The 22,950-nt window shown below is 39.0% G+C and overlaps 1 protein-coding gene across 3 annotated transcripts in view; it reads left to right on the forward strand.

Annotated features, from left to right (window-relative positions):
* LOC117225138 (limbic system-associated membrane protein) overlaps window positions 1–13,131 on the forward strand; it is a 186,175-nt gene extending 173,044 nt beyond the window's left edge. For all 3 annotated transcript variants that reach the window (XM_033478458.2, XM_033478459.2, XM_033478457.2), the window contains 3 exons: window positions 5,011–5,160; window positions 7,525–7,858; window positions 11,872–13,131. In XM_033478458.2, coding sequence (XP_033334349.1) covers window positions 5,011–5,160; window positions 7,525–7,858; window positions 11,872–12,011 — 624 coding nt within the window. In that variant the 3' untranslated portion in view covers window positions 12,012–13,131. The remainder of the gene's footprint in view (window positions 1–5,010; window positions 5,161–7,524; window positions 7,859–11,871) is intronic.
* The last annotated feature ends 9,819 nt before the right edge of the window (window positions 13,132–22,950 follow it).

The following is a 22,950-nucleotide window of genomic DNA, read 5'->3' on the forward strand; positions in this document are numbered from 1 at the left end:
TAAGGCGTCAATTTTATACTAACAATGGATATTTATTTAAGTTAATCTAGTCATTTTAAAGGTTTGGCATTATTGTAAAAATAAAATGCATTTATATTATATTTTTTTATATTTTAAGTAATTTTAAACTTAAATCACTAGACCTCTATGAAAAATTAACAAAAATCAACAGTCTTCGGTTTATGGGAACAAATCCCGTAAAATATCACAAAAAATAGTGTTTTCTCCTTACAAACTAGTAGACTATAATATAATCAGTGTAAAAAAAAAACTATAATATTATAAAAAATTTCTTTAGAGACAGTCATGACAAACGTCTTTCTTGTGTTCACCACAAACTGTCTTTTTGCATTTGGCACAGGTCATCTTTGACATTCTTTTCTTTTTAGACGTGCAAAGACTGCAATAACGCCTTTTTTTGGCTGAGGGTTCTTCTTCATCATCTGTGGAAGCCTGTACAGCAGATTTTGGAAGAATATTTTCAATGTTGCTTCGCACATGCCTTGGCAAAGTGGGTGCTTCCAGTCTTTGCGTCATCCACGGTGCAGTCAGTTGTTTATTTCGCAGGCGCCTCTGCGACGTAGGTTATCTTTCTCGGGTTAAAGCATTCGCAACGAAGAATATGGTTTGAAGAAAATTTGCAAATGATCCAGCACACTGTTGCCAGTCAAAATGATCGAGATAAACGTCGGTGGTTCGACTTTGCTTACACGATGTCGGACGTTTTCGACGGGGCAAAGACAAAGTTTGCGCTGATCGGGGAAAACTGAAGTCCTCGGTAACTCATACGGTTTCGGAATGTTTGCGAGATAGTGTGCCAATACCGGCCACGTACAGACGTGCACGTACACGCGCAAACGCTAGGTCGAAATATTGGATTTGCTATTGGATAGCTCTAGAAGGTAGATCCTTTTCACGTGGATCCCAGGATTATAGGAAACATCCGGGATTACGGTTTTCGGAGAATTCTCGAGAGTCATATCACGGACAGCGGCTCCCTTCAGACATATTAGATGGAATCGCAGTAATTAGAGCGCGGGCTGAGCATTAAAACAGGCCATCGTAAACGTTCCGCGAACCAAGGATGGATTGATTGATTGCAACCGCATCTAAGCTTGATTGGTAGGTCGATTATCGAGCCTTCAGGAAGATAACGGAGTCAGCTAGTCGAAGAGCACGCATAGCACAAGCAATCGCAAATTACGAGTTGCTTCGAATCTTTCCACTGTTCACGTTCTTCGGATTATAGGAAGTGACCAGAATGTACCCTAAAGGGTTCACTAATTTAACGACCTTAATGTATGTACAGTGACCCACAAAAGTGTTCGTACACTTTTTAAAACGTAATAATTTGTTTAAAACTGAACTGAATGACTTGAATTTTCTGAATCTAGTCTACTAGACGGTGATTAAAAAGCTTTTTTATAATTTTGCTATTACTTGGAATGAAAAGAAAAAATTAAAAACCCTTTTTTACCTTTTTTATTTCAGCCTATAACGAAAGTTTAAAAAATAAGTTTTGTAGATCTTGGTAATTTATATGTGTGCTGAAAATTTAATCAAAATTGGTTAACCCGGAGTCGAGCTACAGGCGTTGAAGGATTTTAAAAACTGCGGATTTCTTACAGTTTTTGGTCAAAGTCATGATAAAACTGCGATTTTTGCGATCTTCAATTTGTTATAACTCATAAGAAGGTCAACCGGTTTCGATAAAATTTTCAATATGCATATAAGTTATCGAGATCTACGAAAGACATTTTTTAAATTTTCGTTATAGGCCCAGATAAAAAAGTTAAAAAACGAGAGATTTTTATTTTTTTGTCATACCAAGTAGTAGAAAAATTAAAAAAAAAAAGCATTTTGGTCATCGTCCAGTAGACCATTCTATCATCTAAAAAAAAGTTCAAAGTATTTAGTGCAGTTTTAAGAAAAGTTATTGCGTTTTAAAAGGTGTTCGAACACTTTTGTGGGCCACTGTGTTTATCTATTTGTAGTCCTCTTAATGTTAAACTAGTAAGTCCTATTAACTTTAATTAATATTGAATTTCTAATCGCGTTTCTTTTAGAACGATATTTGCCTAATTGCTCACCACAATGCAGTAAATTCTCTCTAATTTTCCTCCAGCTTGTAAACAAAAATGGACAATTTGGAAAGAGGGGATACGATTATTCGAGTCTCGCGGCTCGTTTTTATAGTTGCCGATTGTCAACAATTATAAAAATGAGGTGTACAAGGCTCGATTAATCGCATCTCCTCTTCCCAAATTGTCCATTTTTGTTTACAAGCTGAAGGAAAATTAGGGAGAATTTATTGTACCTCAAAAATCAATTATCCGATTTACACGCTCCAAACTTCACAGATAATTTTAATCGAAGTCTCATATTCGAATAGCAACTAAATCGGCTATTACAGAATTTTAGTTTAGACTATTGAGGCTACTGTATCTTTCTGCATAAAATTAAAGTTCGACCTTCTCAAATTCCACCATCAGTTTGTTGATATCGATTTTATATATTTGACGAGCGGAATTGTGCAACTAACGAACGCCGTATTTTGTACGCTTTTAGTACAATACAGTGATCGCAAAAATATGTATCACATATTTGTTTTATGTCTGCGAACGTTTGAAATGATAAAAATAGTTATCGGAGTCCGTAATGAATGCCATGTTTAACCAAATATCTCGCAAGCTATTGATTGTAGCCAATATATATATATATATTGTAGGTAATATGAAGTATGACACATTTTTGCGTATTTTTCTTGCAAAAGGGAAATGTATGTCTATAAAAGTTTTTCAATATTCGAAACACGGGCAAGCTGAAATTTGTCTGTCGATTAAAACATTTTTCACAACGTTTAATACCAACCTAAATATTTTATAGACCGTTTTCAGCGTTAAATTGGAGGGCTGTTTTCATCTCATATTTTTTTCTGTTATACCGTGCCAGAGATGCACTTGAATAGATGCATGTTACTTGCTCATTTCTCCTGCTAAATTGAATTTATAAACGGAATTATCGCAGTACTTTTATGCGGGAGGTATCACATAAAACCGTACACTTAACGTCTATCTTATTTTTAATGATACGAAAGATGCATGAAAGAAACACGGTTCGAAAGGTTTGGATTATTTTAAATAGATGTATTTTACAATTATTTTTCAGAAAGCCATTTTTTGAAAATATGACGTCTTTATCGTGTAGCATACGATCAGATGACTCGGAGCAAAAGAAATATCAGGATGGTTTTCTTTTTCCAACTTCTTTTGTTACATTATTACATTTAATGTCGTGGTATGTAATGCATTAAATTATGCTATCGTTACGTGCCGGATATCGGAACAAGTTCTCGTCCACTGTATCAACAACAATGATGGGATTTTTAAGCGTACTATACAGGGAGAACAGAGAAGCGATGGGTGTCGGGTAAATTGAGTAAAGTTTCGTGGTCACTACGGTCAGGAATGAAAATTGGCCCGAAATTAGGGTGCACTAATGGCCTCCGTAATTGATATTGGATGCAAGCGTTGCTTACCCCTCCTTCTCTATTCCCTGATATGATACACGCTGTTTCCTATACATTGTTACCGTAAATGGCCGAAATGCTTTTAACGCCTCCACCGACCGCGACTCGTTTTCACCTCTACATTATTTCGCGTGTACTTCACGGCGAAAGTCCTTAGAACAGATTACAGGATTTCTGCATGTGTATTAAGAACAACTTGTACATTTTCCCTTATCTACGATGGCCTTCACTTTGTGTGAGAACTTTCTGTAATTTCAAAAGACAACGCTATGTTTCTGTCCGGTTTAATTGTTCGCGAATCCTCGGAAATATTCTCTTGTTTTCTTATTACTTCTACATAAAGAGATATTTTTTCTCTATGTTCTTTGTTCCCAATTCATGTTTAATGTTATATACAGTGACTTTAACTAAAACTAGAATAAACGATTTGAATTTTTTTTAGATGATAGAGGAAAGTTTCTTTGTTACAATTTTGTTATTACTTGGAATGACAAAACAAAATAAAAGACTCTCGTTTTTTAACTTCTTTATCTGAGCCTAAAATGAAAATTTAAAAAATGCGTTTTGTAGATCTCGGTTAGCTATTAAGCATGCTGAAAATTTCATCGAATTCGATTAACGCAAAGTCAAGTTACAGGCGTTAAAAGATTGTAAGAACTGCAAATTTCTCGCACTTATTGGTCGAAAGTGTGAAAAATCGGGACAAAAGTGCGATTCTTACGGTCTTTAATTGTTTACAGCATATAAGAAGATCAACCGATTTCGGTGAAATTTTTAACAAACATATAACTTGCCGAGATCTACAAAACGCATTTTTTAAGTTTTCGTTATAGACTCAGATAAAAAAGTTGAAAAACGAGAATTTTTTATTTTCTTTTGTCATTGTAAGCAATAGCAAAATTTATAACAAGCATTCTAGTTACGACTCTATCATCTAAAAAGAAAAATTCAAGTCGTTTAGTCCAGGTCTAAAAAGTTATTGCGTTTTGAAAGGTGTCCGAATATTAACGTGAGTCACTGTATACTTCAACTGACTTTACATATTGTTTTAGTCTGTATGCATGTCAGCCGAATTGTCAATAAGCAATCACACAACCTGTGAGAGTAAAAAGACCAATACAAAATCTTGCGAATCTCGCAGCTAAATTTGATTGGCTCGATGTAGTTTTCTAATAATTATACTATTTTTTCAGAATTAAATTAAAAATTATGAAAACTCCATTCTGTCTTACACATTTGCTTCTATCTATGTATAATTCTATATCGAACTGATGGAAAAGCTTCCTGATATAGCTGTGTATAGATCAAAAAGCCAATAATGTCAATTATACCAACAGAAATGTGTCAGATGGAGTTTCCATTTTCTTCGCATTTGACATTTCCATTTTGAGTGTCGAAAATATCCGAAACCGATAATTTCTCAAATGTACACCGTGTACGAGCATCATTTCAATTCGACCATTGTTCGTCTCGTGTTACAGATTACATGGATGAAAGACAGGCAGCTGCTGACCGTTGGCATGAACACCCACTCGGTCGACCAACGATTTGTCGTGATCCATTCGAGTACCGATTGGACGCTGCAGATACGAGCGGTCACCGTAGAAGATGCAGGCATCTATGAGTGTCAGGTATGCACTATGTCGACGGATTCACGCGTGGAAGAAAATCCGTGTTTCCTTGTTGCGACAGCGTTACTATCGTGTGGCAGCGTTGGCTCGTGCATATCATTCATTCGGTTGTAAAAACCACGGTCGTATCCTAAATTTACGACACAATTTTCCAGCGACTTTTATGAAGCATTTCTTTCTGCGTGGACAATAGCAGAAAACAAACTGTACAGATAGCCCAGTGCCGGCCCGTATAAAACGTTCGCTGAGCATTAATATCGCGCGGTGGTCGTTTAATTACGTCGACCGTAATACATTACCGTGGAGCGAAATATCAGCCGAAATGTCATCGTCGGAATAGCCAACACGCAACAATGGACGCGTAAGGTCAAGAATGCTCATCGATGCGTTTAATGTTTGATAGCGCCCGTTATATTAAATGTTATCCACCGGACATTATACTCGACGCAAAGTCTATACAGCGGTCTGACCTTTCAGTAAGGTTAACGTTTCCCGAAAATTTCATGGTCCGCTGCAAATTTGATAGTAATGATTCGTTCCATTAAAACAACGAATCAACGAAATCTTTGTCGATTCGTATTTCGGTCGAATTGTTTGCTGATGAACGAGTCCGCGTAATTGGTGCTTCGTTTCAAATGGAAATTCCACATGCAGTAACGTTTAAAGGAATTCAGCAAGCATTCTTTTGAAATATGGACACGTACTCCTCGCGATCTTAGTCATTGTCTCGTGCCTCATGTTTCATGTATGACGGCCTTGTGCCACTTGCTTGATTAAAAACGTACTCTTATTACTTGTCTGATTGATGGTGATACCATAGTACTTGCGCCTGATTAATGATATTGCGACCATGACCATACTCCATAATGCAGGTTATATGCGCGTCACATGAAACACGATACTGACTTTAAATGGTATCAGCAGCGCACTGTTTGTTTTGAATCACGGATTACGAATGCTTCGATGCGATCGTTGCGAGAAACGCAAGTCTATTTCAACTGTGACAATGATTTTGTACTTGATATCATACAGCTTTTTTGCAGACATGTTTTAATAGATTATTAATTGGTTTATCTGTAACGTCTGAGAGCTTCTGAAAAAGAAGCAGTGCTTAATTATTTTTTAATAACACTTTTTTTTAATTTTCTGCTTTAATTTTTAATAAAATTTTAGTTAGTGTTAATTTTAGCATAGTGTTTTGAAGGCGATTAAGATCTGCAGAGACGATTTGTTACTTCAATCTAGGAAGCTACTGATTACAATGTGCTGTTTAAATGTAGTCGAACAATTATAGCATTAGGCGAAACGATAATGAAAGTGAAAAGAAAGTAAGCGAAGATTTGATAAGTTGATGTGAGAACCGCGGGGACGTTGACTTGAAGCTTAAGAAATTTAAGAATTCCATTTCGCCAGATTTTTATGTTACGTACAATACAAACTCATCCATTTATGGAAGTACTTCTACGTGGCTATTGACTCATCCAATGGAATTTTTACTGGCATGTTGGGTATGAAACGAGTGGAAGTCGAAGTCCCAAAATTTATTGGCTCACGCATCGTTACTCGTTCGTGAATTATTGATAAAAAATAAAGCGATTGGGATTCCGCGACCACCGGACCCTCTGCCCGGTGCTTTGTTCAGCTCCCCAAAATAAAAAACAATCTATGAAAGAACATAGTTTTTCGACTATAGAGGAATTAGAGGCAAAATCGTTGAACAAATTCAGAGCAATTCCAAGAAACGCGTTTCACAAATGTGCGAGTTAAAATCATAGTAAGTCACATTTTCCTCATTGTGGAAAACGAGGAGTGTCACGGTTCACTAACATTTGTATTATTTACTGACCGAATTTATCGTTGGGATCATTTAGAGTTAAGATAACGTATAGTAACTTGTTACTTGCCTTTTCAACATTTCGTCTTTTAACTAACCCATTCAAATGTTTTGAAGATTAAAAACAACGTTGGCATAAGAGTGTTACAGTCGATGAATACAATAATTTCTCCCTAATTCGCGCTCAGATCGCGCACAAAAATGGACAATTCGGGAAGAGGAGATACGATTATTACGATTATTTATAGTTACCGATTATCAACAACTGTAAAAACGAGACGCGAGGCACGAATAAATCGCATCTCCTCTTCTCAAATTGTCCATTTTTGTGCGCGATCTGAGTGAGAATTAGGGAGAAATGACTGTACCTTGAATGGGATCACATCAATACTGAGGAATAAATAAATACGAGTTCCGAGGGCTTTTTGAACACTTCATACATCGATTAAAATGGCGGAGAAGTGGTCCACGTGTGTTAGCTTTCACGTTCCCGTGGTTTTACGATCTAACTAGAGTGATTGGTGTTTCAGATTACGTCGCATCCAGTGCAACGGCATTTCGTCCGCTTGCGGATCACGGAGGCGTACTCGGTCATACCTGGGGCGCCTGATTTGCATGTGAAGCAGGGCTCGAGTCTTCGACTGGAGTGTCAACTGATGGCGGCCGCGGAGTCGCCGCAGTACGTCTTCTGGTATCGTCAGGGTCGCATGATCAATTACGACGAGGAGCCGGGCGTGAAAGTCGAGCTAACGAAGAACGGATCGATCCTGATGGTCGACAAGACGAAACCGGTGCACGGCGGCAATTACACCTGCGATCCGAGCAACGCCAGGTCCTCGTACGTGGTCGTCCACGTGATCGAAGGTGAGCGAAATTGATCCGCGGTTATAACGGCAGCTTACGCGACGTAAGAACGGCCGCTAAATTGATTCTCACGGGAAATATTTGCCGGTCCATTTTTCACGGGGAATCGCAGCGATTTTCCGGTTGTACCGCGTGACCGCGGCAACACCCGCGCATAAATGCATTCCAATGCGGCCGTTTCATTTTTCTTCTTTTTCAACGCAATTAATAATCCACGAGGCTGCGCCGTAATGTATTCCAACGGCGATTGATCATCGCGATACGCTACTCGCGTGCGCCGGAGCTTTAATGTTCCACTCGCCTGGGCACCGACCAATACTTTTTCCTTAACCGGATCTCTATTGCTTGTAATCGCGCGATGCTAGAACCGCTGCTTAATACACCACGCGTTACTGCTCACAAGTCAATCTATTACCACTTGCATGATTAACCGCGGTGCAATATTACTCGGCTGATCAGGTGGGATCACTCGCTGGCAATCTGATGAACCTTGACACGTAGAGCCTACTTAGACACGCACCCTGCTGCACTACGTGTTCAACTTTTTTTTTTTATTGATTAGACAATCTTATATCACTCGCCTGACCTTTTGGATCTACTTTCTGCGAAAATAAAAGGGGCCTATCAGATTATAAAGTCCTTACAGGTTTCTTTACTCGGAAACTCTTCTACAGGTTCCTTTTCACTCGGTCTTCTGTATATAAAGTTCCTCGTAGCGTGAATGGCGTGTCCTTGTAATAAGATATCACAGATGATGCACCTATTCCGTGAAACAATAATTGAGCCGCTTATTTTGAAAATGGCCTAACTCCATTTATCTTCAAATCGAGATATTTAAAGTTTTGCGTTTCAATGAATTTAAAAATATACGTATAGGATACTAATGGGTCATACTGCTTAAGCGTATCTAAGGATGTTAAATTTAAAGTTCCTGTTAAAATAGTGGCAATTATTAAGTAAATAACGTGCGTTTTCTTATCAAGAATGGAGTTGGGCCACTTTCAAAATTAACAGCCAGATTCATTATAAAATTTGAAGGTGCCCAAGTCCATTCAACATAATTTAAGATGTTTCAAATTGAAAAAAACAATACTGAATTTGTTTTACATATCTTGAAAACACTTCGGAAACATAATTTATGCGATTTAAAACATTTTTTAATTACAGAACATAGAAAATTACAAACATAAATTTATTACAAAACAATTTACTATTCGTCTACATTTTGTGCGTGTGAAAGTGATTTGAAGAAATCATGATGTTCTGGTGGTATGTATCGTAATAGGTCAATTATGTCCTTAAATTTTGCTGTTTTGTAATTTGTCTAATAGTTTTATACAATGGTGTCAATCTTTGTGTTCGAACATTTTTTCAGGAACAATATTTCCGGTTTCAGTGCAATATCTTTTTCCTGAATTCCGTTTAATCTTTCGCACTTTTTGGATGTATGATGCATCAATTTTTTCTCCATTGTTATTCGGATCTTAATCCTCTGAAGACGAATATTGTTCTATAATTCTGTTTCTTTTTCGATTTTTTTTTAAATTATTCGTTACTATTTCTTCTTCACTATCTGAACTAATTAATGGTCTTGTTCTGTTTTTCCTCATGGGTGAAATAATTTCTAAAATTTAATATTAAATTTTAAGTTTTATATTAATTAAACGTACAGGTTATTCAACTAACGCAATTGTCCCAAAAATTAGGTTAACTTGTAAATACTAATTAGTTGAAATTACCTTCATCACTGCTTTTCGACGTTATCAATAGTAAATATCTTGATGTAAGTATAAATGGAGTTGGGCCACTTTCAAACTACACGGCTCAGTTATTTAATTAATTCTGAAAACTTATGTGTGAAAAATTTATCGTATTTGCTCTGAATATAAGCAACCTGAAGTGCTTCACTGATACATAACATGAAGCTGTACATTTAACCATGGTAACCGGCAAAAAATTGGAAAACGGAGTTAGGCCACTTTCAAAATAAACGGCTCAATTCTTTCATCGAATTGTATTTCGAACAGATGCCGCGGCCCACTGAAGTATTCGTCCACGAGGACAAAGTTTATTCAGTTGAATATGAAATAATTTTCTAACTGCATTTTATCAATTTAATTCGTATAAACGAACCCGTGCGAAGAGCGACCGTATTTTAATAGCAGCTGATGCAAGTATTATTTCGACGAGAGTATTTCATTGAAATGTAAGGAAATGGTACTTGAACGCTTTCGGAGATAATGTTTTTCGATGGGATTAATCGATGTTCCGCGACTGAAATATAATGCGTAAACATTCGAAACAAAGTGAACGTACTGGACACGCACTTTAATGAAAATTAATGTTTTATTTACTCCGAATCTGAATAGCAATTATTAAACGGTGGATTTCTACAGTAGCTTCCAGCCTTTTCACATTTCCACCAGCCTCGCTTCTCTCTATCAAAAGTGTTTTGACCTCGAATATGCTAAGCCACCGAGCTACACTGCACGGCATAAAAGGAAGCAAAACCTTTGAACTCCTGGAGAAGTTGTCGATATTTCCGAAGTTTAAAAGTGCCCTACGGTCAAAGAACTGATTTCTTTTTCATGCATCGTGGTATAAAATGCAGGAATATTTAGCTGAAGGAAATGAGCCAACCACTTCATATGCAATGGTGAACATCAATGAACCAATCCAAAGGGCCAGTATTCGATCCGACTATTTAAATGGAGGTTGTTCGAAATATTTGGTAAAAGATCTACCGATGACGTGCCATCGATTTTTGTCATTCTAATGCAGCTAATTGGATTAAAGTGTTTTAACCGTGAGTAAACCTGTGAAAGTAATATATGAAGTATAGTTTTAAGAATGATCTATTCCAGTTATATCTCCTCATAGTTGTTTCTGAGAATTTTTGGGCTTGATATTTGGCACTTTACTCTTTGGGGCACGGTGGAATTAAAAATGCCCCATCTTTTTAATGCACGGTAATGCATGGTGGGACATTTTTAGATCCGCCTCGAAATATTGCAATAGCTGCATGCGCATTCATGAACCCATGTAGCACGGTAGGACTATTCGAGTTCCACCGTATAGCAACAAATTGCATTGAATTATTATTATTTTTTAATGTTTTTATATTAAGCGATTCCTTTGTTAATAGAAATACACTAATTTTGTTTCATTTAAAACGCGATAAAATTTCTGCGCAACATGGGACTATTTGATTTTCTGAAATCCTGTGCAGCAAAGAGTTAACGTATGAAAATGTCGAGCGTAAATCTCATCAACGCCCTCCGTGAACAATATTTAATTTGTTGAAATTAAGATCGTCATACCAAATTTTCTACTGAAACGAATAACGAAAAATCATTGATAGTCACCAAAAGAATAAGTTAAAAACGATGCTTATGTCATCAGTAATATCTAATGTTCCATTTTGAATTGTCCATTCCTGATGATATATCGAGATTAAAAAGAAAGGAGCGTGCCGATTCTCATAAAAATCTTACGAAATTGTGAATTGTTGCCAACGTTCCCTGAGAAGCTTCCACTGTACGTCACCGCATTCAAAGTAACTTCGCAGGCACGTTGCTTAATCTAGAAGTGGCGTGAAAGGTACTGAAGAAAAAATCGATATTTCTGAGCCATAAAATCGGGATCCTCGTTTAATAGATATCCGGACAGGCGAGGGGGGGGGGAGAGAAGGACGAGCTTAACCGAGCATTGGCCTCCGTCACGTGGATTCCGTAGATCGTGGCGCGCGTGATCGGACTGCGAACTCTGCCGTCGTTGCGGAGAAGGCAGGCCGGGACGGAAAATAGCCGAGTCCTAGCCCAAGGTTCGCCGTCCGGTGTCCAACTGATCGAGCTCGTTTAAAACATCGTAGTTTGCCCTCGGGGGTATTTTACCGGTCTTCTGCTAGAGCCTCCGTTCTCTCCAGCCCCGGTTCGAGGTGGACCGAGCTCGGGAGGGACGCGGGGGATCTTCTTCTCGCTGTTATAAAGTCGGAGTTTCTAATCTGGTTTCAGAGGAGGAGAAACCGGCGGCGATGCACGGTGGCGACAGAAGGAACCTTAGCCCCGCAATTTTGGCGAGCAACTTTCTGGTGTCCCTCCTGGCGGCCGTCAGCTGGAGGATACCGAGTTTCACCAGCCTTTACCCGACGTGAATCACCGTCGAAGTTACTGGAGTGGCTGCCGTTAGCCGTGCCCGAGCCACCGCAGCAACCCGATCCACCATCTTCCGGCAGGACGACTCCGACGATCGAGGGATCTACGGCGCTCGTTCTTCCAGCTGTAACTCCGGTCTACCTTGCGAGGTGGTCGCTTCCTCCAGGACCGGTGATCCCGCGAGGAACAACAGTGTGTCCGTGAGATCTCGTTCCCGGAGTGTCTCGTACCCGTGTGCACCTGTGACAACTTGAAACGTGAACGTAACGAATCAACCGCGCCACTCCCGCGATCCCCTCGTGTGTACCGCAGGACTACGTGTGTGCTCCAGTGCCCGCGCCGGCAGACTAACTGTGAGCGTCCTTGAACTGTACGAGAGCTCCTTGTCCGTTCGCTTGTCCGGACTGTGGTCCACTTAATCTCCTGATTTCCGGAGACCGCGCGCGATCGTGGCCGCGATCAACGATTGTCCTCCGTTTTGGAATTGATGTAGGACTCGGTGCGGTGAGGACACATCCTTTAGACTTCGAACGATGGAACAGATACGAACGCGTTGAGAAGCTCGCGCCAACGGAAGTTCCTTCCCCGTTGCTGTCCCACTTTCCGCCGTGAAGGGACAGGAACTCGTTAGCGTCTTTCCGTGTCCGCGATGGGCGAACCGTTTCCTTCGTAATGTGCGTTATACATATATAAATACATAAATATACGTATATACATACATATATACATATATCTATATTCGTTACGTACGCGGAATGCACGTATATATATGTACACATACATGTAGCGTGTAAGTTGCTGCGCGAATCTCGTCAGCGGACGAGTGGCGTGAACTCGCGACGCTGAAACGGATTCGTTTTACTTTCTTCTCGCGTACATCTGGCATCGCGGACCTTGCAGGCTGATAACTCTTTTATTTGGAACAGATTTCCAAGAAAATTAACGGTGTTCAGTTTTTAATGCGGACAGCAAAAACGGCTGTTGTCCCTGGCGTTACCGTTGAACAGAATTCAGTAGATCGTGGAAGATCCGTCGCAGATATCGTCACTCGTCCTGGTAAATGGAATCAATGTAAATACTACATTCTAATTATACATTCAATAAAACATTACTCGTGAACGATGCTCGTGACCATTTACTTCCTGCGATACAAAGTGTCTTCAATCCTCGATCCTGTTGTAATTCAAGGTGCATCAAGGATGATCCTTTTGATTATTATCAATTAAATATAAAAACGAGTAACGACAATATAAACCCTGTTAAATTCTTGCAATATATTGTTATATTTATCATTGAGTTACTTAAAAGAAATTTATCTAGAACAATGAAGAAGATGAACGAAGCTTCTAACGACCTATTTATATTAAAATGAAGGAAACCACTTAAAAGGCACAGTCTGCGAAAACAACGGACTACATTTAACCTCTTATAGCTCGAATTTTTAATATCAGTATATAAATATTCATATAACTCGAAGCCAGCAAATATCATCCTCTAGATATAAATCAATAATCGATTCAGAATTTTTGAAAAGTGTTAAATTTACTCTGATGTGCGAAGTAAGAATTCAAAATCATGATACATGCTCGATTACGAAGAAGAAACCACAGAGCAAGCTTTCGCCACATTATCGCTAAAAGTGACATTAAAAAGCACGATAAATCAGTGAGCGACAGCAATGTTACATTGAGATACAGAGACTTAAGTTCACATTGAACTAATCACAAAAATTAAGCACTTTAATTATATTAATATTAGCCAAGTTTTCTTCGAACGCTGACAAGATAATTGGCAGATAATAAAAAACACTCGCGGCTTGAATAATGCCGAGGATAACGAGTCGCTTTCTAGTCGATGTCTTCCAGCAGCAGATGTTACCCGTCGTCAAAGCGAAGGAGAAGGCGTTCCTCGGTTCATCGACGAAGCGAGAACACGAGTAAACTTCGTCATTTGTTCTCGTCATTCGATAGGCAAACGATGAGACAGGAAATTGAACGCAAAGTAGCGCGCTCGCCGGTGAAACGAACGTCCCTGCGTCGCACGAGAAAAGTTATTCCACGAAACTCCATACCTAGGAAAGTTACCTCGAATAGCTTCGGCCGATAAACGCGCGCGTTTCCTATCTCACGAAGTCCCCGAACTTTCCGCGGGCTTTAACACGCCCGTGGCAAACATTATTACAAGAACCGGCCCGTTATCTTCCGTCGGAATCGTGTTAAAACGGACTAATTCGACCGCGAATTCGACCGGAGAAATATCACGATCCGCCGGCAGAGTTGAACTATGTGCTCCCCTTGCCGCTGCAGAGACGGTAAGAGCTGCTTGCAATAACCCCGGGCTTCGGTGAATCGATAAGACTCATCGCCGATATAAGTGTCGTCGATATTCCTTATCGAACTAGCAACGATTTTATACTGCTGATTGTTGCAAATTCGCTGAAGCGAAGCACGGTTGCGTATTTGGCCAGAAAACCTGACCACAAGTTGCATTTAGAATTCTCTCTGAATTATAAAATTTTCGCTTTTGGAGATAGCTAAATAGGTGAACAATAATGTAAACTAATGTTGTACTTTCATATTCGGTCTATGATTTCTTTCACAGCTACGTTAACAATTCTTTGTTCTTAATCATTTCTCCAGTAGAACGAAACAATTCTTATTTCTTGTAAGTCAACATTCACTTTCCTATCTAAAAAGAACAACATTCATATTTAGTACATTACGTATGAAATCGTCGCAATGCTGACTCATCGTTATAGTGCAAGGGATTAATCATTCTCCATAATAAAGTTATGTAAACTTTTTCCTATATATTTTGTCCTTTTTTTCTGTTGGTTTATGATCACCGACGTTTGATATTGATCAATAATTCAACGAGAAACACTACACGACCGATGTACAGTGGGTTCTCATAATGCAAACGAAATGGTACCTCGAATGGTCGTTCAACTGCACCAGGTAGTTGTAGGATTAAGTGTGATCGATACTATAATACCTATTCGATGAAGAACAGCTTTCAGCCACTTCACTTAGACGGTATGTATACGCTGTTACCGTTTAATGTGCAAGCGGTGTCTGGCGTTGCTAGTCCTGGTTAGCCGTTGAAAGGCGCCCGAGTAATTCGCAGAGCGAGGAGATCGCAGTATCGCTCGTTATTTGCAAAGTTCTCATGGAGGACGAAGATACCGTGTGCAGTTAGTACAATAGAAAGTTAATTTCGCAGCCAGGTGTTAATCGGCGTGGCACCGGTTAGTTCTTGGTGCCCCGACACGCCACGGTACGGCGTATCCGAGGTCTCTTGCTCCTCGCCTCCAACTTCGACCCCTCCGTCTGTCCTTTAACCTCGTTCTGTTGAACCCGGCCGTACTTTCTTGTCTTATTTTCTACCTGGCCACACCAAACTTTCGCGATAAAAGCACCGAAACTCTTTTAACGGGTGCTAAATTGAAACACTGCTGCAATATACCGGCACGGTCCCGTGACTTTCTTTACAAAGACCGTTCCACGGCCACTCCTACCTGGTCGCGACTACACCCTCCCGGATTTACAACAAAGAAAGCTGCCTTTTTCGCCGAGTTAACACCGGCGCATATCCTGTTGGATTTCGCGAACGATCAGCTTTTGTTGCGAAATTCGGTCAGCTAACGTCTAAACCCTTTGCATTATAACGAAGCAGACTCGTTTCGACGATTTCATATATGATACGCATGATTCTGCTAACAAAAATTGTTTCCTGAGTTCATTCGGTAAATCACGTAACAATGGCACCTTTGAGCAGTAAGTATTGTAAGTAAAATATCTAAGTACAATATCCATAGATTGAACAAAAGTGAGTCATACAAAGAAATCATTTCATTCGAAGGTTGATGAACGAGATCCGTTCGCGGCTGCTTCGTCGAAGGGACCGTTGCGCTGCGGTAGCATGAGATTGGGTATGGTTGCGTGCAATAGATACATACAGCAACAAGAAATAATGAGGGAACATGTCGATACGTCGATGCCGCTGTGGTTCCACAATCTGGTAATTTGTTTAGCTCTGCGTATCAGCTGCGGTAAATGCGTTTGCTGTGTAACTAAAATGCTAATGCTCTGCTCCTGTTCGGGAAACTCCTAAATTGACACCGATCAGCGTGCAGTTCCTTCATCAAAAACGACCCTGCACCTTTTGCTGAATTAAAGTCATTCTGAGCGAAATTCTTAAACGTTGGAGGTTAGATGCGAAACGTAAAAATCGCCTTTTAGCTGACTTTAATAAAAAAAAATGACAAGCTCTACAAAAATAAATAAGTAAAAAATATCGTCTGCCTAAATACAAGCCTATATCTTATTTGTGACGGTAATTATTTTGAGAACAATAAAGAAATCAAATCTTCGCCATATTTTAAACTTCAACATAAAATCCGCACTTTTTCGCGTCTTTTATTTTTCATAATCAGAGTTTGCTGGTAAAAAATTCGAAATACTTTTCCTAATTATTTATTTAAAAACTTGTTTTTTGGTTTATCATTATTTTTACATAACAATGAACTTTCACGCGCGCAGAATATTTTCTATTAAAAGTCTACCATGTCATCACATCGCAACAAAATGCAATTATAGCTATTTGAAGGATGATACAGTCTCATTGGAAGTGTATCATTTGCCTGATTCCAAGCTATCCTGCACACTTACTTGTTTGAACTTTGCTGAACCTTGCTACTTGGCTCACTTAGACGATCTCTTACCACTTGTTTGAATAGAACCATTTGATACTCCTTACTCGAGTGAACGCAATCCCTTATTACTTGTCTAACTGAGAATAATCTCATAGTATTCGCCTAGAGATTAAACGCTTGCGCTTCTAGCCTTAGTAAAGGCAGACTTCTAATACTTGTTTGCTCACAAACTGTATCAAACTACTTGTTGAATTACGCGAACCTTCGAACTACGTAGTTTGCCATTTATGATCCTATACTTGATACAAAACCGAAGTTACCGTAAGTTCTCGCTACTTAGAGTGTTGAACCTGTTTACTATTTCATACCTCTCGTAAGTAGAAAATGCGTTACCATATTTTTCATACTACCCCGAAACATTTTATAAGAAATTTCGTTCAAGTGAATATTCTCTTTTAACGTATCAGAAATGTGATTGCAATATTGTACGTCTCAATTTGAAGAATTGACAAAGTTACAGATATGCCAACTACTATTGAAATACTATAATCTGCAAAACTTGCTGAATAACTCTAAGATGTTCGATGGCTTTGAAATTGAGTTACTTTTGTCTTTCATGTGTTTCATTTTAATGTTTTATTTACTTTACACAGTTACCATTTTGTTACTCTCTATTTTAGTATGAAAGGTAGCATACTTATCTTATTTGGCTTAATACATCATAAATCATGAAAACTGTCCAAAATGATGAATTGATAATGTGAGTAAGTTCAATGATAGATACATACAAATTGCACTGTATTTTTTGCAACATACCTAAGTGATACGACAAATCTTTCTCTAAAAAATGTGTCTGAAAACGATGCTTCCATGGAAAAATATTCTTTCAATTTTCCGTCCTTTTAATTGCACGCGATTTCATGACTCTGAACCAATAAAAATCCGATAAAAAAATGTTACCACGAGAATATTGCTGATACAAGCATCTTGAATACGACGCAATAAAAAGAAGTTACAGCTTGTAAAATACAGTTTTGAGGTAAATTCTGCAATGTTTTAATAGAACTCCAAAGCTATAATATATTCCTTGGATACGCATCGTGCGTAGCTGAGCTACGAGAGTGCAACTTAACGCAGCTGCCTAAAAGAGTACAGTTTCACAGATCGTTTAATCGGCGTTCCGCCGTGAGACCGGCTTGACTTCGTGACCCGATTCTCTGCAGTCGTACATCTTGAACGCTCCGGAATCGGAGGATCTTAATCCACGGGGGATCCGGTGCGTATCACAGGTAAGCTCTTTATAAGGACAGCTTATATCCTGTACGAGGAAGCGAGGAGGAAGAAGAGGGATGGGACAGGGACTACGAGATGCTCCGGCGGTAAAGCCTCAACTTCGCGCAACTTTCTCTGAAGATAGCTCCGTAGTAAGACGTGTACTGACACAGAGACCAAGGGAAGGAGGATGGGACGTCGAGTCGGAGGTATTCCGGAAAGTTCGCCGTTTCTTCGAAGAAGAATGAGTGCTCCCGTCCCGGAGACGGCATGTACACATAACAGGGTAATTCAAGGGAGGAGCGGGATGTCTTATTCCCGGAGCACTCGTCGCGGAACGAGGGGACGTCGCGGCTTGGCCTGGTTCCTCGCATTGTTATTGCATCATAAAAATTCATCAGCAACGCTTCCGCTCAATTAGCGCGTTTCCCTTCCTTCGCGCGGGCCAAGTTCGCCGCGCATAAATGACTAATGAACGCCCGACCGTAAATTCTCCGCGCTGTTTATGACTTTCGTTACGGTCGCCGTGAGCAATCTGATAGAGTAATGAAAACGATGGGGGATTTTCGTTTACCGGGAAACGTTTATCGGCCAGATGCCAGTCACACTTTCCGATTAAGCTATTAGCGCTGCAGATCTTTCACGAGGCGATTCATGTGATGGCGATACTTATTGCTAGCGACGGAGGTGTGCTGCTCTTAGTTTCTTAACACCTGCAGTAAAAACCCCTGAACGATTCTGTGCTATTAGGCAAACGTCTGGCATGCACGTGCGCTGCCACTGTCTAATCTAAAAGCAATGCAGTTTTGTCAGCTGCTTGAAAACAGACGGATCCACAATCCTTGGTCTAACGATAACTGCAATATCACTTCAATCTCATTCACTTTTTAAAAGAAGTATTTTGTCCAAAAAAGAATGTGTGACACGAAATTCCGCTGTTTTTTAAAATTTTAATATTCCGTATATCATTAAATGATTTTGGCATAACATTTTAAATCATTCGAAAGAGGATGTTTTGTTCTACCGGAATCTATGTTTTGTTTTCTTGTTCGGGTTAATTTCTGTTAATTTTCGGATCATTAAAATGGAAGTTGAGAAAAATCAGCATTTTTGACACCTCCTTCTTTTTGCTTTTAATCGATCATTTTGCTTTAATCAATTTTTTAAAAGCTTATTTATCAATAAAAATTAATAACTAATTAATAAATAATGTATTCTCTCTTGTTATTTGCAACTTCTTCCCAACGATCAAGAAGATTTTCAATATCTCGTTGGTAGAAATCAGCCGGTTTCGAAAAATTCATCCAACCAAGCTCGTTGATTTTTGTTGTTGTTACTTAAAGCATGCGGAACCCATGCTCAGTGAGAAGCATCATTCTCACTGAATGAAGATGCTTCTCTATAGCAGTGTGGGAGCATTCCATTTTCTCTGCCAGTTCCCTTGTCGTTTGACGCGAATTTTCCTACAAAAGTTGATTTCATCGCTCTTCATCGAACTCAACTGGACGGCCAGAACGAAATGCATCTTTGAGGTCAAAATTTCCATTTTTGAACTTGGCATACCAATCACGAGCGGTACTTGCAGCTATGGCACCCTCTCCATACACAGCTCAAGGCTTTTGCGGCCTTCGAACCTTGATTAGAAGCAAAAAGAAGGTGTCGAAAATGCTCATTTTTCTCAACTCGACATTCCATTTTAACGATCTGAAAATTAACAGAAATTAACCCGAACAAGAAAACAAAACATAGATTCCGGTAGAACAAACCATTCTCTTTCGAATGATTTAAAACATTGTGCCAAAAACATTGAATGACATGCGGCATGTTAAAGTTTAACACGTTGACTGCCACGCGTATTTGCAACAAAATCTCCTACAGGCCACCCGTGCCGCTATAGGAAGCGTGCGCTGTTAATTCATATCTGTTTCTGTTCCTGCATGAACAGTTGGAATCTTTGCAGAGTACCGAATGGTATAACTTAAAATCTCTGCCCTTATTTTTTTTTCAATAATGAAAAGAGATCGGATTGCCCGGAAGGAGAAGCATAAATAAAATTACATCGTCAGATTCTGATTTGGATACTGATAAATATAATCTTAGTGATAATGAATGTTATGAAGATACTATTGACGAGATTTTACGAGAATTGGTCATGGAAGAAGAAAGAAATGTTGACGATACTGAGGAAGCTACAGTTCAAATAAAAGATACGAAATGGACCGATCAGAGGCACGAGTATATCTGAAAAAACAAACAAGTTTTTGTCCAAGCTGTCCTGATTAACCTCAACTTTGCAGAGAATGTTTTAATGTTATACACTGCGAATAATTTTTTTAATAAACCATTTTTATAAGAATTCAATAGTTTCATTACCTCCTGTAGAATATTTGTCGAAATATTTTCGGAAATCCTTTTTAAGTAATCAAATCAGCGTCACCCGAATTACGGGTGACGTGGCCTGATGAGAACTCTTGCTGTCACTCGAATACGGGTGATGCGGCAGTCAACGTGTTAAAGAAAAACGGCGGAACTTAGTCGCCGACCCAATATTTTTAAGTAAAGAACAAATGACCAACACGTTTCATCTATCTACTTCGCAGGAAAAATGTCGTCAGCCGATGATATTCACGGGATACACAAGATTAGCATCGCGATGCAAGAATCGTCTCGATGAACTCGTCTTGATAACTCATCTCTATATGAACAATGTATCAATTGATATCCATCATAGATGTATCATCATGCGAAAGAGATCGTTGACATTTTGGAAAACAAATATCACTTTACTTGTATCGCATACACGTATCGCCGTGTGAAACAGCTCATAAGCATCTACCGTAAATCCGGTCGATAAATAGACTCTACCCACGTAGACACAAACATCTGCCAGCTGGTAAAGGGACCGACGCGACAGCCAGACCTCCTCGTGTCTACGAACACCGAGAATCGCGATAACCGCGTCCACACCGTTGCGTGACGAGATCGGACGACAAGAAAAATGAAATTCAGATTATTTGCATCTGAATGTTGATGCCCGCGGCTGACAGTGACAGAGGGAACGCGGCCAATTATTGTACTGGATCCGCGTGCACCGTTCGTGTTTAGTAATTATCGCAATGCCGCGAAAGCTTTTTCTCAAACGAAAGTGTTGATTCCCGAGTGAAGGAGTCTCGTTTGGGTGCAACGTTTCACGGAATAACACACGCACTCGACTATGATTCGCTGCCGTAATTACACGGCTCGCGCAGTTGCGTGTCAACCGACGATATGAAAACTTCACTTTGTTAGGTAAACAAGTTGCGTTACCGCCTCTGTCCAACTGGAACAATCGCTGTAATTGCATGGTAATTACTTTATGAGATGATCGACTCTTGACACTTGCGGACTTCGGGCCAAGTTACGGCGTAAATAGTCAAAGCAACGATGTTAGAACAATCCCGCGCTTCGAGGGTAATTACTAATTATTACGTGAGCACCGGGTTGTCATACGCGTGGTAGCAGAGACGGTTATTTGAGAACATGGTTGGAGATATTCAACAATATCGCGCAAACCTGTGCTACAGTTACGCGAAAGGTTCTAGACCACGGAACTTAATCGTTCTACATAAATTCGGTGTATCTGACCCAAAACCAAGTTACAATTTCTTGTTTTTTCGTTGTGAAGCCGTTACGTGAACTCAAATATTTTCATATCCTGAAATTTATAGGAAATGTCAAACCTTTCCACTACGATTTCTTTCATAGGTGTACGTTAATTAGAACTTTTTCATTCTTAATAATTTTCCTAATGGAACGAAACAATTTCTGTTTTTTACATGTTTCCATTTACATTCATTTCTTGATTTTGACAGCAGAAGAATCAAGTTTTGTCTCGACATAGAAGAATTATATTTAGAAATTATATTTAGAATATTCATATTTAATAGATTATGTATATATATGAAATCCTCATCACGAGTCTGACTCGTTCTGATATAAGAGATTAATTATCTTTACAAAAAGAAAAGTAATTAATAATGTATTTTTGTGTTGTACTATCCATGTTTAATGCGAAGAGTCGTTTCTTTTATTTGTGCAAGTACGAAGTTATTTACATTAAAATTATATCATATATATAGTGAGCAAAAAAAGTATTCGCACATCTTTTGAAACGCAATAACTTTTTTAAAATTGCACTAAATTTTCGTTGCAAACTCGGATAAAAAAGTGAAAAAAAACGAGAGTTTTCTTACATTATCTCTTTCGTCATTCCGAGTAACAGCAAAATTAAAAAAAGAAAGCATTGTACTCATTCCAGTCATTTAGTGTAGTTTTAAAAGAGTTATTGCGTTTTAAAAGGAGTGCGAATACGTATTTTACCCACTGTATATTAAAACTATATCGTGGAATCCTAAAACGAGATTAAAATAATAAATTGTAACAATGAAACGAACGAAATAAATTCTTATTAATTTATTCTTGTTTTCCGCAAATATGAACCACTGGGTCTACTTTACCAAAATTTTCTTTTTTGCAACGCTATAGAAATTTCATCATACGAGTGACTATCGCTCGACTTTATTAATTTTGGTGGATCGTGTCCATGTGAGCAGTGAAACTATGTATTCTGCAGGGAAATCGTTTGATCGTCGATCTTTGTACCAACGAATCGTGTTCACCGTGTTTCGTCGAATGCCATCGTTCGCGGAAAAAAAATATACGCGATGCGAATCAAACGCGCCGATATTTACTTTACGCGACGTAAACAAAAATAAATTCTAAACAAATCTGAATTTCAGTTCCCGACAATATCCTAGGGAAATAATGCACCAGATACGACATAACGAATCCATTATAGCACAATTTTTCAGTTCGTAAAGGAAAGGAGTTTACCAGTGATTTCATTTCCGGCCGTGATAGGTAAGAGAATTGAAACTTTTAACGTTTCGCTTCCATTCAGGGGCGAAATTGGAAAATTATCGAGTGGCGATTCACGCACTATATATGAAACGTCTCGCAACGATACCATTTTC

The sequence above is a fragment of the Megalopta genalis genome, chromosome 8 (genome assembly GCF_051020955.1).
Source record: "Megalopta genalis isolate 19385.01 chromosome 8, iyMegGena1_principal, whole genome shotgun sequence".
NCBI classification, from domain to species: Eukaryota; Metazoa; Arthropoda; class Insecta; order Hymenoptera; family Halictidae; genus Megalopta; species Megalopta genalis.